Source organism: Saccoglossus kowalevskii, chromosome 18, assembly GCF_978046115.1.
Source record: "Saccoglossus kowalevskii chromosome 18, keSacKowa6.1, whole genome shotgun sequence".
In the NCBI taxonomy this organism is placed as follows: Eukaryota; Metazoa; Hemichordata; class Enteropneusta; family Harrimaniidae; genus Saccoglossus; species Saccoglossus kowalevskii.
Genome location: NC_140658.1, coordinates 27,168,557 through 27,187,436, shown reverse-complemented (window position 1 = coordinate 27,187,436; position 18,880 = coordinate 27,168,557). Strand labels below are relative to the sequence as shown.

At 35.3% G+C, this 18,880-nt stretch overlaps 2 protein-coding genes across 12 annotated transcripts in view; one reads left to right on the top strand and one right to left on the bottom strand.

Annotated features, from left to right (window-relative positions):
• LOC100372975 (protein phosphatase EYA1) overlaps positions 1-5,233 on the top strand; it is a 151,320-nt gene extending 146,087 nt beyond the window's left edge. For all 10 annotated transcript variants that reach the window (XM_085493180.1, XM_085493182.1, XM_085493186.1 and 7 more), the window contains one exon: positions 711-5,233. In XM_085493180.1, the coding sequence (XP_085349306.1) occupies positions 711-791 (81 nt within the window). In that variant the 3' untranslated portion in view covers positions 792-5,233. The remainder of the gene's footprint in view (positions 1-710) is intronic.
• Positions 5,234-6,252: 1,019 nt separating this feature from the next.
• On the bottom strand, positions 6,253-17,857 carry LOC100372823 (acyl-coenzyme A thioesterase 13-like). 2 transcript variants are annotated; one of them, XM_002735708.3, is made up of 3 exons: positions 17,734-17,857; positions 10,859-11,040; positions 6,253-7,803 (listed from the first exon to the last, which is right to left on the bottom strand). In XM_002735708.3, the coding sequence occupies exons 1-3, from the start codon at positions 17,815-17,817 to the stop codon at positions 7,653-7,655; spliced, it is 417 nt and encodes a 138-aa protein (XP_002735754.1). In that variant the 5' UTR covers positions 17,818-17,857; the 3' UTR covers positions 6,253-7,652. The 2 variants fall into 2 exon arrangements, with proteins under 2 accessions (XP_002735754.1, XP_085348997.1); XM_085492871.1 differs by lacking the exon at positions 6,253-7,803 and adding an exon at positions 8,251-8,955.
• Between the last annotated feature and the right edge of the window lie 1,023 nt (positions 17,858-18,880).

The window sequence follows — 18,880 nt, the reverse complement described above, 5'->3', positions numbered from 1 at the left end:
CTGTAATTAACGCAAATGTATGTGCTACTATTAGAGCAAATATGGTGCTATAAGCCTTTTTTATTTTGTGAGGCAAATTTTTATTAATTTCATAACATTTTGTAGCAGTGTCTGATATCTTCTTTAATTTTACATTGTGGTTTTGACATTATGCTGTTGTTCACAAAACTATGGTCACCAAAAATCGTTTGAGCCAGGTATCATCATATATAAGTTTTTTGGCACACTCCAAAATGATGTTGGTATCTAGGCAACAACATTCAAAGGATCTATTTTGAATAAAGCATAAAAAAATACCATGCTGAAAAAAAGATTTGTTGATGATACCAGAGGAAAAAAAATGGTTTCTCTTTTTGACCTGGCTTGGAAGAGATGGTGAATACAAAAACAAAATAAACTGAAATTTTTCGCAAGAGTCATTTTCACTTCAGGTTGCACTCTTCATGTTGCTATTGGCAACCTAGACAGAAATTTGCATTTAGTTCCCAGGTGCATATTTTTGGCAAGTGGCAGAAATGAGAATATTTATACTTTGTGAGTGCAGTTACATATCATTTGGCAAATATAGCTTACATTTTAAAATTTAAGTTTAAAGTGAGTTGGGAAATACAACCATCTAAAAAATGCATTACCCACAGTGGTGAAGTAATTTCAAAGAGTGCCCTCTCTAGTCAGTGTATGACACGGAGCTTCTTTTGTTTTTATTGCAGCTTGACATTCCGTTTTGGAGGGTTTCCAGTCACTCAGACCTAGCAGCACTACATCATGCCTTGGACCTTACCTACCTCTGATGACAGCGGATATTTATTATCAAAATTGACTGTCTCATAAATGATGTCAAAACTGGAATCGTTGTAAACCTCTGCCTAGTACTGAACTCAAATGTTTATGAAAAACATAAATGTTGTCGATTCTGGAGTAACTTCATGGAGACGGTTGCGGGCAGCTAGGTGAAACGAAGTAACCAAACATCGTTGTAAATCGGAATGAAAACACTGCCCTCCCTCCCTGTGTGCTACTTTTGGAGATAACAAAACGCGTATGGAACGTTTATTACTGTTTTACCTCGAACAAGAAAACTCTTATTTTTGTCATTATTTTTTTTTTTTTTTTAATTTTTACATTTGGGAATTCAATTGAGAGAAGTGATATGGTGTTTGTGTAAAATTATATGTATGAATATGAGGCTGATTTCTTCTGATAGGATTTTTTTGTGTTATGCATGGAGTTTTAAGCATTATCCAGAGAGAAGGAAAGTTCGTTGTGCATGTTTTATGACTTTGGTGGACATGCACATTTCCAAGTGAACTACTGACGTAACACAAAGCCTATTCATATCTGCATGGACTATATTTTTTACAGAAAGCCCAAAAATGTTACCAAAGATGTCTTGTGTTTGCTAGAATCTAGTCGCAATTTTGATTTTGATGAGATAATACTTTTACTTTTGTAAGGAGTTATGTTATATTTTAATGAACCAATCAGGTTACCTTGACCCATAAGGTGAAGATGATGTCAAAGCTTAATCCACCAATCAGAATGTATCTGCCTTGAAAATTTGCCCACCAAGTGTTGAAAAATAAGTATGGTACTCTAATATTATATATTTTTATTACTACAAGGCATGGTAATTATAGAAATAGACTTGTATGTATGTATTCAATTGTTTTAATACCCAAATGAACTGTTGCAGAACAGAGTAGCCTGTTATATGTTGTCAAATTTAGGGCTTGGACGGGGAGAAAATTCTTGCAAATAAATGCCAGGAATCAGAATTTTAATAAATCATACTGGTTTGTGTGATTATCTGTTGAATTGATACAAAGATGTCTGCCTACTTATGGTGCATTTCAATATTTGCCACAGTGGGTGTATTTATCAGATTTTTTTTGAAAAATATTTGAAAATTCTGAGAAAATACATAAAAAAGTTTTTCATTTTAAATAAAGGTAAATAATTTATAAAAAATATGCCCACCTTCCCCTAACTATTTTCAACATATACAGGTGTCTTCACATACTAATTAATCTTGTATTTTTTTTTTTTTTTTTTTTTTTTTTGTAGTGGGAATTTTCTTGATCCTTTATATTTATTGTAGAATTTCTGTAGCATTGCATGGAAACAAAAAGATAGATTTGATGAATATTAATGAGTCTTTAAAGTGAATCATAATTATTATATACAAATTCAAAGTCAAGGAATTCTTTTTTTTACCATGGCTTGGCAAACATTTTATAAAAAAAAAGTTTGAATTCATCAGATCTTTTTTCAGAGAACTTTTACCTCAGCTGGTTTCTGGCATCCAGTTGTTTTCTGAATTTATGGAACATACTTTCTGAATGCTTTCTGATTTTTCTTGCCATTTTATCAAATGTTTTCACCCACCGATTTATTTTCCCCTCCACATGTGTAATTTACCAGTTGAAACACAATAACACTGCATGTAGTCTGAATGTGTGTGTCAAATGTATAAAAAAAATATTCCAAAGTTTAAAAAAAAAAACCTTGTTTGATTTTTTTCCCCCCCACTTTTTGTTCAACTCACAACTAATCTCCACTCACTCCACTTCTTGGTCACTACTAATAAGGGGGCATCCCAAATTTATACACTTGGAATACATTTCTGATTTGAGATCTCTCTTGCAATGTTTAATACTGTAGAAACACCAAGTGCTTTTTCGTATAAATAACCACAACAACCAATACCTTTCCAATTTTTTTATCCCCAGACACTTAATATCATTTTCCCCACCATGTATGGTATTACTAAAGTCAGGGGGATTGTTTTGCGCATCAGTTTAAAACTTTTTTGTAATTGTGAAGTGCGCCACCTATGGTAGAATGTGGTTTTCAGATCATTTTGTATTACCCAAAAAAATCTTTAAAGCATGTATTCGAAACCATACTAAACACTGAACATGTATCTTCTTGTTGCACTTCTTGTTGCAGTATTGAACTAAAATAAAACTGCATCGATTTCCTCCTCTTGGGAAAGAGAAGCAAAACCCTTTTGGCCTAAATGCTTTTCCTAATAACCACCTCCATCTTAATTCCACAACTTTCTTTGGACTATACAGGGTACTTTTTATTTGTAGCACATATTTCACTTCTTTCTATTCTTTGAGCAACCTTTCAATCAATAATTAACTGTGGAATGATTTAAATCTGTATTTGCTGTGTGTCAACCCATCCCATATGTATACATATTCTAATGTGTGCTCGCTGAAGATATCAAATCCGTGTTGAAATACAGGGGGATTCCTTTATAAGGAACACAAGCCGAGTTTTATTTTGGTGCGAAATGAGTTATGGTATATACGTCACATGCTGTACATTTATAATAGCATGACGATAGATGGGAATTCATTTTGCAGCTGTATACGTACTGCATAAGCATAATCACCTTAATTTTTCACCTTATGTATGTTCATTTACCGTAGTACTGCAAGGGTTATTTTGTCTCGTGTATTTTATATGGATTAAAACATTGGCAAAAATGCAGCTCACCTTCAACAACGTCCAGTTGTTTGGAATTGTTTACATCATTTATTTGCTCCATTTGTACTTGTGTAAATAACAGGGTTGTATCCATGGTCAAATTAACTCAAGGATCCAGTATACAATATTGCAATTTTGTATGGTTGACTCCATATGCATCATTTTCAAAAAGTCCCATATCCTGGCACTTTCTGGGTTGCCCCATAACATCAATAATTTCCAGTCTTGTACATAACATAATTATTACATTATTATTTGCCGTGTTGAACTTTGACAACTGGAGTAACTCCACATTTGAGGCGGGCATGATTGAGAAATAATCATTAATAGAGTTTGTATTCCCTTGCCAGAAAGTACCAGAATGTTATTTTTTGAGATCATGCATGAGGTCAAGTGATAGGGGGAGTTTAACGTGTTAAAAATACTAGAAAACAATCTCTATAATATCTTCAGCAATACTAAATCATTGTACATACTTGAATTGTTTTAGTCCTGACATTCTGAAATGTGCACCCAGTTGCAGTTTACCGTCAACTGGCGCGACTTTTTGTCAACTCAACCATGATGGAAAACGCCTGTTATGGATATACTAAATCTGTAATGCATGTGTTGGTTGTGGAATCCGAGTCGTCTGAACCAGAAGATGATCCATGTGAATAGCACTAGTACTGTTGTTGGGACAAACTGGCATGCTGTTGTAGGTTTCAAAGAGTACGCTTTCATTAAAAAGCAGAGGTCATTGCCAGCTACACATGTTGCATTTGATCATAGCTCACCCACATGTGTATGCACAAATATTTATGAGATATGGAGAGGTAACTTTCCTAACCATGTATGCTGAAGATCTTAAGAGAAGTATACTTTCATGCTTTGATTGCGAGCGTTTTGATACTCTCATTTTATCAATATTTGGTATGCATTATATGGGACCAATCCCAAATGCTCAAGTTCACAATTACCTGCAAACATTAACAAAATCTGTCCCAATGTTTCCAAGTTACATCTTACATCAAATTGCAATCTGGCAGTGAAAATCGAAATTTATTTCAACTCGCTAATACTTCTTGTATAAAAGACGAGCAAACTTTCCAGTAGCCACTTAACCCTGAGGACCTGTTTTGCCAATAGGAAAAGAATATATTTTTTGAATTTTGGTAAGCAACAAATTACCAGGATGTGTGACCTTTTTTTATCGGGTCATTTGCAAAAAATATTTCAAATCACAATTGTATGTCTGTCTCGCATGCCTAACTAATTATTGCAATCTTCTTAATTCAGCATTAAATGCTGTAACCTCCCTTCCTAGTTAATTAAATGATCCTATGGTGAATTTTTTATAAATAATGGAATAGTCCATTCACAGTGGGGAGTGGTAGCCTTATATTGGTGCCACAAGTGCCAAATACTTTTAATTTCTTTTCTAAGTTATTTGTTTGAAACCATTTAATTAAACTCTCAGAATTTCCCTCCAAATATAATTTAAATATTGAAATGTAGAAAAGGCTAAATCTTTTTTAAAGTAGCCAGAATATTACCTTACATGTGTATTTTGACAATTTTTGGTGTTCCATTTTCACTATAATGTTGTACCTTTATAATGTAACACTTTCAGTATAATGGTGTTAATGTCTATTTTAAGAGAGTTGTCTTCTCTTCTCAAGTTAATTTTTTTCAAAGCCAAAAAAGCATGTCACTTGTAAAGAAAAAGTTAGAAATAAAAAGTGATGCCAATTAAGATTTAGAGTCTTGTTTTTTCTCTAATTCTGAAATGTATCAAGGATTAATATGGTAGTCTGAATTCTTAGACTAGTGTAGTTCCATAGTCCATCAATCTTATAACAATTATCAAAACATCAGATCTACAGGTACTATCCATGAAAGGTGCTCAAACATATTCTTTTTCATAAATTACAAAACAAACCAAACTATGTTTAACTGAGAAGCACCCAGAACAGTGAAAACATGTGGTTATTGAATTTTGACGTAATTTCTAAAGCAGTTCTGCAGCACTGAGAGTTAGTCTGACATGTAGGCACGATTGGCGCCTTCACAGGTCGAACGGCATCAGACTCCACTAACGCCTGACAGAATAGTGTATGTCTCATCGGCAAGATCAATACTGCGAATTTGCAAAGTTCACGCCTTCTTGCAATGAGTTTCAATGAATATTCATTTTGGTGGTCATGGTAAAACAGTCAAATCAGTGTTTGCAATGTCAGCAAAAACCACAGACTGTTTTCAACAAAATATTAAACATTGGTGATGATAATCATCCTAATCCACCAAAATTTTAGGGTAAGCGTCTCAATTTCAAAATCTGTATACAGCTCCAAAACAATTATAGTGATGACCTGTTTGACATGATCATTTTTTCAAACTGTATTTCCTGATTGTGCATTTGGAAAACTGAACCTCATGATAAATAAAAACATGATGTACAGTCTCAATCTTTTCACTATTACAAATTTGCAATGAATACAACAACAATTTCGAATAAATCTATTTCAGTCAAATTTTACGCGACTATTTGATGCTAAAATAATGCGACTTTTAAGTGATGCAACAATGTTTAGAACATTTATTTGAAGCATATGCCCATTCAATGTCATGCGATGTAAATGCAAACACAATGGTACTCACATGAGACAATGAATGAAGAGGTTACACAATTACCATACTGTATATTCCACTTACATATGACACTAGTACATCTTATTACCTATTCATATTCAAGCAAACATCACACACAGTCAATGGGATGTCATAGTTGTTTAATAAAATACTAAATGAGAAATAAAATGTTCGTCAACCAACCAAGCTGCATGCTGGGAATTCCACAATCTCATCTTAAAAATGTTTATAACTAATCCAATCTGCAATACATTTGTATAAGCAATACTGAGTTAACTGTGATGATATATTACTAGCATTAGTGGAGTGGCATATACCCGGTAGATTCTAGACTGCTAAACCATGTATCACCCAATCCTTGTATAGTTGGTGATATTTCACAATTCACTGATTTTCCCAAATAAAAACAATAAATCTTTCCCTAAAATACATGTCAGCAATACAGTGTTGCTATATCAAGCTCAAAATAAGAAATTTTTTGCGATCAAATCACAAAGTGAAACCAAACAGAAGTCTATAAAACTCTTGCAGAGTGTTCCACACACTCATATTTGTAGATAGTTGAGCTTCATCTATTTACTGATGGTAGAACTTTGGTTGAAGTCTCCTATGTTTTGAAGATGTGAAGTAATCATATCAAATACAAGTTACAGTATTCAAGCTTCTTGCAAATAGCAGAAATTAGGCAAGCATTATTATATATTTATGAGCATCATGAGGTGTTATCCTATTACTGAATCACATTAAGATGAATATTTTACAAAATTTAAATACACAATTTTTTTTTGTACATCCTTTAGAGCACGAGTAAAACATTGAATATTATGTCCTATGTAACTATAAGTTAGTAGTGTCCAATGGTCATCAGAAACAGAACAGTATTACATGACATGAATTAAATAACCAGTGGATGCTGAATTTATTGCTAAGTAACTTCAACGTCTCACACACATAGCTTACAATTATGGAGTGTTGATGTACTTGTATTCCACTCGACTTGGTTGATGCTGCGATAATACAATGAAACTTCATATGTCAGGCAAAACAAAAAGGATCAGATATTTGAAAGGGACACTTGAAAAGAACTGCACGAACTAATACTGAACTGTCAGGGTCCATTGTTAGTTACATCGGTTAAAGTGCGGTAGTCGTCACTAAGAGATATACGAGTCTCATATAAACATTGATGGCGACTTTGGCTGTTGTGTAGATCAAATAGTACAAACTGAGACGTTACCAAACCAATTAGGTATTTTTTAGGTGATTGGGATGTATCAAAGGAGTCACCAGCGGTAATTAGTCCAAGTCGCGCCTAGGTCAAAACTTGTGATTTCCATTAGAAGAGCGCATTGGATTGTGGGAAAATCAATGTTTATCAACACAAATGTCGCACATGCGCGGCGCGACGACTACCACCCTTTAAATTATTTATAGTAAGCCATCATGATGAGAAGATGTATACACAACACAAATAGTATATATTCAATCTAGTCTTATTGCAGTAAAAGTATCAGGTTTTCACTTTATCCAACAAATTTTGTGTGCCTACCCTGCGCTATTAGGATTCCATTCTCATTTGAAATATCACAAGTTGTAAACGCTAATCTCTTGCCAAGTTTTAAAACTTCTGCGTTGATGGATATTGTCTCTCCTTCCTTCACTGCTTTCATATATCTGACAGAAAGGTAAAAATAAATAAATGTTCATTATAGTTATGAATCTCGTCACTTTCTGAAAAGAAGATAATTACAATTATCATAAATTCACTGCGGCACATGTTTCAAATAACAATTTATATCTATCATGTGATTGGTGTTATTTTATATTTTCACTCTGTGGCCTGCACTACTTTTACAATTGTCATGACAACAGCTAATTATGGCTCCCCAATTATGTGCAAGTAATTCAGATGTTTTCCCATCAAACTATGTACTGTACTATATGGGAGTGTGTCAATGCCAGCTAGCTCTTAAAACACTACTCGATCTTGCTGCAAACAATACCATTGGAGGCCAAAAAAGGTATGGTGTTTTGATTATGCTCGAAAACAAAAGAAATAGTAACAGATGATTGCCGACAAAGAGTTTGGAGATTTAGCCAATGTATGAAGGTTAATTGCAAAATTCAGGACAAGCAACCATGACCTTAAAATTGAGAAAGGCAGACATAATAATGTGCCGCTGGATAAAAGAACATGTGATATGTGCAGCCAAAATATAGTTGAGGATGAGCAACATTTTGTAATGAAATGTCCAGCTTACAGTCACCATAGGGACAAATTATTCCTGACTGCACAAAATAAAATTCCAAATTTTGATAAAGAAAATAGTCAAAATAAATTAATTTTGATTATGGCAAACCATACTCTAGCACCAGCCTTAGCTTTCTTCTTAAAAAACAGCTATGGAACAAAACAGCAACAACTATCAGTGTATTAGGCCACATTTTGTGTTCATTCTATATTCTGTATTCACCATTGGCTGCAAATTGTATTTTTTTGTTTTTGACTTGTTTTTTGTTTTTGTTTTTAGAAAAGTTTTTATTTTTTGTTTTCTTTTTTAGATTGTAGTTTTTTTTGTTTCTTTTTAATTTCTTTCTGTAAGACCCTTTTTATCCTTTCCTAAGGATTTTATGCGTCTAATAAAAAATAAATAAATAAAAATAAATGTATATGTCTCAAATTCAGGTATTCACACTCACATACAAGCAGCAATGTACCTCCTGAGACTTGCAGTGTTACCCACATGTCACCAACAGTACCATAGCTTTATTACCCTTGGGTCCAGTGGAAGTCTATATTTTGTTTTCCTCATGCAAATTCCATCACTGTTTCCAAAGCAACAGTATCATGTGATCAGGGGTTTTTCTAGAAAAAAACTGCAAGAGGAAGCACTGCAGTTCAGTGGCACCACCAAGTAGGAGAGATGGGGTTCTCCCTACCAGAGTGTGGAGTTTTTGATAATTCTAAGTTAAAATGGAGCATTCTATGGCTTCCTTGGGGCCAAAATTACTATCAGACAGGTCACAGTTGCATGTGGCCACATGTGATCCCTAGTCAATCAGAATTTTATGGTTGCCAGAGGATCTGGTCTCCAGGGTAAGGGGGCGCATGGCCATGGCATGATGGCGTTGCGCCCCTGTTCCCTTGTTTTTAAAAATCCCTGACACTGCACTTAGCATGACTACTTCAATTTTAAAAAGATCTGCATCTGTGTTTATCTGTATTTTTAAAGTAGTGATATTTATCGCTTTATATTTGCGACTTTCAGGATATTCCATCATCCTTTGAATTATCAATTGTGATGAAAGCAAACTTTTGTAACCATTCACAAAAAATAGTTATTATTTCCTTTATTATAGTTTGCTTCAATATGATTATGCATTGTCATAATTAATTTTGAATACAAACAAGTTTTAGGATTGAAAAAGCAGTGGGAAAGCAGTCTACCAAAAGTCCTTGATTGAGTTAAATATTTTCAAAAACTTTGGTGCCTGCTGTAGAATACCTTATTTTCACTTAGAATTAATTTTGCGCTATTTTAGCTGTAGGAATGATTCACTGAAAATAAAATCCAGTGAATATACTTTTTTTCCTATATTTTACATTCAACTCATCAAAAATCTGTGAAAATAAATTCCATACAAAACACCCAAAATGTGTTTTCAGAAAAAATTTATTCCAGCTAAAATAAAGTATTTTACAGTCATTTGTTTAATTATTTTAAGGACATAATTTCCAGTTGGCTGAACAGGACGGAAAATTGTTGTTGTATGCATTGTTTTATTCATTTATAGCACATATTGGGGCCGAAATATTTCTTTACAAGGGAATTATTATTCATAGTCTGTGAGGGGGTATAATTCACTTGTGACCCTTGATTTTTTGTGAGGTAATCTGACTTTGGCAGTAACTAGCCTTACGTCATTTATACTTGCATTCTTTAAAACAAAATATACAAAATGATGAAGGTCCCATTGTGTTCAATGTATGTAACAAGTTTAAACCAAATATGTCCACACATGACTGAGATCTGGTTCCGGAATGGTGAAAATTATGATTTGATTTGAATTGAATTGAATAGGATTGGATTGGATCAGCAAACAAATGTATGCGCATATTTGATGTACATGTGAAGTTTGAAGTTAATCAACCCAAGCATGTGTGAAATATGGCAGGATAAGTATGGATGAATGGACGAACAGAGATCAATCCAAAAGAACTAAAAATACAGGTTAACCAGACTAAAATTATCCATGCACTATCTTTAAATATCATTATTATTATACATCTGTTACTGTAACGCCATAAGTTACAGCGTGCCGTAATTTTGCGCTATTGCACTGGGTATTTGCATTCTACCATATTAGGAAATGAGAATTCCAAATATAGAATGATTACACGCTTAAGCGTCTTCTAATAATAAACACAAACATGACAGCCTTCAAGGTTTGACCGAACCCTACACAACGAAATTTGCTAAATCTGTTCAAAATTTTTTTAGATTTCGGCATTCCCATGATGTATCCTTGGGATGAAATAATTTATAATAATAAGGTTATTATGAGGATACCGCAAAGTATGCACTCAGACAGTATGCGGCCACATCAACCTACGCTGCACTTCGGTCGATACTCCCACTGTACTTTCTTTGTGCATACTATTTGGTAGTCTCGTAATAACCTCACAGTATTCCTATGTTTTTTGTTTTATCATTGATTCACTACTTACGTAACATTCAAGTCAACACTAACACCAGGTGAGCCACCAGCAGTCATTATTGCTGCAGTTGTTAGAGAATCGACCAGTGTTGCTGTCAATCCTCCATGCAAGGTTCCTCCTGTATTTAAATGCCCTTCATCGACCTTTAAACTGAATTTGCATTTTCCGGGTGTACCAGCTACAGGAATAATCTGCAATGACAAAAAAATTATGTGATACACAATTTTAAGCAAACCAGAAATCAAACCAACCAGTTTTGTAAGGGACTGTCAAAAGTGAAGAAAAAACAATTGTGAATAAAAAATGTTCTTGACAAGCAGATATTTTTATTAATTTTTGCAGCCTCAAGTTTTTTAAAGGCGTTACACCTTCTCTGAAGTTGTCACATCAAGTTTGCTCCTAGATCCTAACACAGCCAGCAACAACACCGGGTATTCATCAAATAATAAAATATGGCCAAGACTGCCTTGATACCTGAATGTTGTTGTTTTTCCTCTAATTGTCAAAATGGTCACAACAGCGTACCCCCTGTTTTTGCGGGTAAATACTTTTTACAATCATCTATTGTGTGATAAATGGATTCTGAATGTATTTATTTATTTATTGGCAAGGTTTCAAAACTTCTTGATAGTTTAGTCGCCAGCGTAAATTGTTCTTATTATTGGAACATCTAAACACAGAGTATAAATGTCATGGTAACCTGTGTCCCCAGGCACCTGAATCAATATTTATGATTATCACATCTCACTGTTGTTACACATGCAGTGATTGGTTAGGTTGGTTAGTCCATAGACCTTAGAAAGAGACACTAAGTGGAAAACTCATTAACATACAATTAGCATATTCATGATCGTTGCTTCAGTAGTCACGCAGGGAAACTCGCGCGTTTTGCGCGATTTCACGAGTGCTGCCGACAGTAAAAATAAACAGATGGTTGTTTATTCGTTAATAAGATTGTGAGATTATTTGGAGGATTATAACCCAGGTTAAAACAAAAGAAACACTGTAGTTGCCTGTCCCTCTCATTCTAAGGTTAGTCACATGACAATGAATAATCAAAGAAAAATTAGAAAGAACTCCTGTGTGCTTAAGATATTGGAGACATAAAGTACTAGTAAGGAATACTGTATTTACTATAATATTAGAAGCACATGTTCAATACACATAAAGCAAATTGTGTTTATTGCATGCAAAATTATTGGAATGTCTTATTTTGACCATAAGCTGTCAATAACCTCTAAATATTACATGGTACTGTAAAATCTGTAGTAGAAACCGCGGCTTCTATTAAAATGGTACAATGCAACAGAGGGGATGCAGCTTCTATTAGAGCATCTACACACATGAGAAATAATGAATTTTTGATTCTCAATTATTCAAAAAGATTGGGTATGACTTCTATTAGGGATACGGCTTCTGATACAGATGTTACGGTGTAAGATATATTGTCCGCTTAGTGAAATGTACATGGTATATAACATGGATGGTGTCACTGAAACCACTGCACACATTACTGCACAGAACAAATTGTCATTCACTGTTTCAAGACTTTCACATAATGTTCGTCAACCGAACTAAACAGAAAATGGACGAGAACTTGCTATTTATTAAGGATATGCTAATGTTTACAACATAGGACTGTGTGAAGTGATCTCGGATGCCACATTTCAGTGATGATTTTGTGGTAGATGTATATTTGTATAAACATATTTGAAATATTGCATTTGATAATTGATAAAAAAAATTGAAATTTTGAAACATAATTCATTCCAACATTATATTTGATAATTAATACCTGTTTATAATATTTCACCTTTCCTAAAAGTTGCATTTTATATTTCTGCATTTCATCAATATTAGTTAGTGAACAGTGAATATTAAACACAACAGTGTTTGATTTCTGTATTCCAGTTAGACTGTCGACAGTCAGTGGAACCTAATATTGATCTGTTATTATTATTAATAAATATTGTGTATAAACGTAATAGGCGTAAATAAATTGTGACCGCCAGAACAGGAAGTATGGAGTGCTGTTAGGCACAACCGACTGTTCGATGCTGCAATTCACTGATAAGATTTCTTACCAGATCCTGGTACTTTCATATGGAAATGAATAGTCGCGCAGATGTCTATCATTTTAACGTGGCCAATCGTGAAAAGGGTCAGTGGCTAGGATCGCCCACGACTTACGCAAAGTTTGTTTTAATTGTACTATACGCGATCGCGACATTTTTCACAGCAGTTTTTGATATCATGACACAAACAAATCTTGATGGATGCATTCTAAAAGTGCTGGAACGTTTAGATTACCATATTTCTTGCAAAGAATACCAGCGAGACACTATCGCAAACTACACAGAGGGGAGAGATGTGTTTGTCAGCGTGCCATGTTGACATTCGTCTTGTCAAAAAGAACTCCTTTCGAAACCAGGGATCCCCCACTTTCAGTTGCCATTCTCTTAGAGGAAAATGCCTGCGACCTTTCCAATAACTCTTGCTTAGTTTGTTGAAATTTCTTCCTGAACTCATCCATGTTTTTATGCAGAGTCGACGCTCTCAGTCCAGATTTTCTGCGCGCATACGAACTGACAAGATGTAGATCGATCATCTCTGCCACAACAAATTTGATATTTTCACATGTCGTAGTTCTGTTGATCCTGCAAAACAGTCTCCTCCAGTTTTATATATTTTCTATTTGACTGTCTCAAACAATGCACGTTGTTTCCTTGGTTCTAGGCGATTTAATAGTTTTCTTTGCTATTTTGGTTGGAGTGACTGTAATCATTGTGTTCATAACATGAACAACCAACACATTCAGGGGGTCATTTAGAATAAATTTGCATACGTTATGTTAATATAATTTATTTTGTGATGTCAGCATCAACTATGAATTATTCATATCAACTAAAAACCTGCAGACGGGGACAATCTCTCGGGACTAAAGTCCCTCGCGTGAAATGGTTTGCATTTCCCATCAAACGCCTTCGGAGTTTGAATGTCTAGGAAACACAATTACATTAGGCCCGAAGACTGTCGACAGTCTATATTCCAGTTTAAAGTCGATGTAGAAACATGCATTGCTTACTTTGGCTTATGTGCTTGTCGTCTCTTATATGGCAGTGCCATTTCAATGCAAACTTTTGCAATGTAGTTAAAGCCAAGGATTTAAAAGATAGTTGATAGTGTTCTGTTTTGAATCCTTGGCGGATACTACCGTTAGGTGAGCCAATCAAAAGTTGGAAATCGTGGAATGGCTTTGTCTGATTAGCTGTTGAAATATATATCAAAAATGTTAGTGCATATGCATATGCGGTGATGATTAGTCTGTTGACGTCACTTGAGTAAGTTCATCATGTAATCATGTAGTGACCAATAATCTGGTTATGATGTGTTATATATCGTAATATTGCCCTCACAAACGTGTGTTATTATTAAACTGTAACTTAAATAAATAGGAAAAAACAAGTAATTGCATTACATAATCCTTGTGAGAATATATAAGTTTGAACATGAACAATCAAAAAATTTTAGAGAAGTGGATCCAAAACTGCATTCACTTATACCATGGAACTATAAACCCCAGGAAGAACAACCACTTCGTTTCCTTTGAACTATGATAGTTGCCGCGATGTTGAATGTTTATTTTGACTGTTTATTTCGTCGCATTAAAAAATAAGCCGATTTACGCAAATGAACGTTTATCTCCGACTATCGGTCATTTTCGGAGTCAATCGGGCGACTTCGGGAGATCACGTGATCGAGTTGTTTCGGTTATAGCATAAAAAACAATGGCGCCAAGACAAAAACACTGATAAATGAGCGACATTCAACGGAAAAAAAAAGTTTTCAAGTTTCTCGTTTCCAGCAAAGCGGTTGAAACGGGCGTATCGACGGCATCTATGACTAATGTTGTGGAAACAAAAGCGAAAGCACTGTAAGATAAACTAAGACAAAGGTTTTTTTTAATCCTCTTAGTTTCGTTGTTCTTCCTGGGGTTTATAGTTCCATGCTTATACAAAATGGCCACCAGGCAGCCATTTTTAGTTTGATCTAAAAAATAAAATAACTTTCATCCATATCCCATGTCTGATGTTTGCACCACATTTGAACAAAATCTGTCCATATATAACTGAGATCCAGTTCTAGGATGGCAAAAATACTGAATTTTGATGAGTTTTAACATTAAAATGGCTGCCATTCAGCCATCTTTATTCAAATTGTCCAATAAATGCATGTGTTACATGATGTATATACAAAGTTTGAACATGGCGGGTCAGAGATATGTCACTGGAACAGCATTTGTTTAAATTAGCCATTTTGAATTTAAAAAAACAAAATTACGTACATTATGTCCAATATATGTACCATATCTGAATGAAATTCGTCTATATGTATAGACTGAGATTCAGCTCCGAAATGGCAGAAAGTCCCTGTTTTCGGACTTCGTCAAAACGGGGACTAAAAAATGTTCACACATACGCCATTATAGCAATTGCAGCATGAGTCTCTGAAGCCCTGTAAGAGTGCATTTTGGTTTTTAATAATTCATTGTAAATCCTGGACTGTAACATTTTCTGCTCAACAGTCACACTTTGAATTTCGCACAGAATTCCAGGATTTGTTGATGACTATATACCACAAATAATTCTGAATTTTGTCATTAATAACTTGGGCCAGAGAGATCTTGTTGTAATGCTGCCTTTTAGAAAATGGTATTTGGTATAATAATAAAATATTGACCCAGTCAGCGGTTGATATACAGATTTGCCAACCTTCTGACTACATTGTTGACTTTGGCTTACCCTTAGTCACAGTCCCTCAACATGAGTTAGGTGCGGAATTGTGCTCTTTCACTAGTAAACTAGCTAATGTCTATGTATTACCAATGGGAGCTTAATTAGATATTTCAGTTAAACACAGATGAATATAGCTATTTATAACTATCAGCTAGATCTATATTCATATATTCATTTATAAGTACCATCTACATCTTAGTCCAGTGTATAGTTAGAAAACTAGTCATCCCCGGTGAGAACAAAATTAGTTTTTCAGGATATATCCAGATATATAACCATTTATAACTATCAGCTAGTTCCGCACTTTAAAGTGTTCGAATGTCATGTAAATAAACAGTATTTTACACGCGTTGTATACGTCGCTACATGGAGGTAGAAAAGAGAAGGAGTGAGGACGCTATTGTTTCCGCTGGTTTCATGATGCTTTGGATTTGTTTACTCAGTACACATTGTAATTAGTTTGCAAACACGCTGTACAATGTCACAGTTAATCGGCTTACATGTTTCGGCTGTATTCGGAAGCTTCAAAAAGATTCTGGACTCACTGCACATGCCCAAACAAATAACAATAATACAAAATGCAGCAAAAACCTATGCTGAGTGTACTCAACGCCCAAAATCTATTACAACAAAAGGAGCGATTTTCGACATCTGCACAGTTCTGCACACCAATGAAAAATGACGAGTCAAAACATCTTGTTATAATCTTATCATGTATCTTTAAATTTCACTGCGGAAATTTTTGGGATTTTTTCAATCAATGTCCAAAGTTGGACGACTATTGCGATGAAAAATATCAGAAAGAAGTAAGCACACATCTTGGTAGCGTCCGTATGCAGAATTTCCGGTATCTACACAAGTGTGAAATGACCTTTGTGGTATTTATGGTTTGCGCATTCAATTTTATAGACGATGTTTAAACAGAATTTATTATTTTCAGTTCTACCCTCGTTTTCTTGTGTAAATAAGCGGCTATCATCATGTAGATAAAACGATTTATAAACAAAAACAATAAGTGGCTTAACCAGACCAAAGACAAAGGATGTTTATAAGATTAACATGGGCTTAAATAGCGTCCTCACTCCTTCTCTTTTCTACCTCCATGGTCGCTATGTGTCCCATATCGAACAGGACGCGGCGCGACGACCACTGCCCTTCATAGCCTTGAGTACAGTCCTGTAGGTTGGCCTCCTTCCGTTGATCATTTGGCCCCCACAGTCCTGAGAAGTCGCATAGACCGGGGATTCGACACTATTGTGAAAGAGTGTATCGGGCGATTTAAGAGGCATTCAGCTTTGCAGTTAAAAAATAAGCAGGTCGATACGTCTAACTATTCTAAATACCTTAACTGGAAGCGAAATTACATAAGATTTCCCACTAGGGTCGATCAAATCGACATTTTCCAACGTCAACCGAAAATATACGCCGCCATCTTGTTCTTGACGCATTCATAAACAAAACGTTGTTTCGTTGCGTAAAACTTGCTTTCGCCAACGTTCCAGTGCTGTAGGTTCATTTTTCGGCCACAAAAAAGGTATTTGTGATCGCTAGATTAGTCGATAGATGTTTTAGCTGGTTACAATCATGAAAACTGCAGAACGGTTCTCCGCCATAAATTTGTAGGCGGGTGTCGAATCCTCGGTCTATGCGACTTCTCAGGACTGTGGGGGCCGAATGATCAACGGAAGGAGGCCAACCTACAGGACTGTACTCAGGGCTATTCCCTTCAATGCTCAACACCCGGTTAGGAAACGCTATGGACTGTGTTCTGGTTGACAAATCTGTATACGGACCATGGCTTGGGTTCATATTTCTATAATATCCCACAGAGGCTCATCAAATTGCTTGGTTCGTTGTTTTTTTAAGTGTCAATTGAAAGGCGAAGCGAGTAACGAATAAATATAGACCTGTGTTATGACCGACAAATTCTTCGGTCATAAGAGACTTCCCAGAGTCTGAGAACGGAGAGCAGACGAACAAATCCGTACGATAGAGGCGACTGATATAATGCCGTACATGCCAAGCTGGAGTGTCCTATAAATTATGACATAGAACGCTGAAAAAATATGTGTCGTACAAATACCTCACCTTGTCGCACACACGATCAAACCCCTTGTTTTGTGTTGTGAATTCGATAAACTTTCGCAACATTTTCATCGTGTTGGAAGCCATTTTGGATCGTTGCAGATGAATCTGCTTATGACCTACCCATGATTCTTTGCGGAGCGTCATGAAATGCTGACACGGTAAATACCCTCAATAAACGTGACGTGTACATACTTAGCCTGGAATCTATCCATTCAAAGTGCCCTTTTCAGTTATTCGTAGAATTTTCAAAGTCTCACGATAACAGACGTCATCTAGTTTTGTACTTGCAAAATAGTAAAAGTATTACCGGGTACTCTGAAAACATACTCTTTGTCATGACTTCAAATGATGCAAGATTCTATGTGACTTTTTTGTAATATTATTTCAGTGCCATCAAAGATTGGTAGTTTTTTTTATGTATTTACGCACAATCTTGTTCGTGCGTTCGTATACATCGTACGGTGCCGATCGACCATATGAGAACGCGCCGATGCAGCACACGCGATAAGGAGGTCAAAACCTAAGTACCTGTTTTCGGACTTCGTCAACACGGGGATTAAATCCTACGCTATACATACACCATTTTAGCGAGTACGGTATGAGTGCCTGAAGGCCTCTAAGAGTGTAGTATTATGCTTGATAGTAGTTCATTGTAAATCCTGGATTGGTTAATAGGTCTGGTCGTTGACAAATTATATTATTATTATACCTTGTTTTCGTGGAGGATTACCTTTGATTTGTGAACAAGCCAAATAACTGTAACCTTTTCTGCTCAATAAGGTATCTTTCTATATAAATACCTGTAACAGGAAGATAATCCTTGAACACCACAACTATATCGGTCAGTACGACCACAGTCGCACTTTGAACTTCGCACAACATTCCATTTTCCCAGGATTTGTTTATGTCTTATACCGCAAATAATTCTGAATGCGGTTATTAAAAACTAGTACCAGGGGGATCTTGCAATGCAGCTTTTTACAAAATGGTATTGGGTATAATAATACAAATATTGACCCAATCCGCGGTTGATATACAGCCTGAGATTTGCTGACCTTCTGACTGCATTGTTGACTTCGGCTTCGCCTCGGTCATTGCTCTCTCAAGTTGCCCTATCATCACGCATCGCAATGTCTTTTAATTTCTA

Coding starts and splice junctions, on each gene's coding strand:
- LOC100372823 (XM_002735708.3), bottom strand. CDS start 17,817: ATGGCTTCCAACACGATGAAAATGTTGCGAAAGTTTATCGAATTCACA. Junction 11,041..17,733: donor TTGATCGTGTGTGCGACAAG/GTGAGGTATTTG, acceptor TTGTCATTGCAG/ATTATTCCTGTAGCTGGTAC. Junction 7,804..10,858: donor AGTGTTGACTTGAATGTTAC/GTAAGTAGTGAA, acceptor CCTTTCTGTCAG/ATATATGAAAGCAGTGAAGG.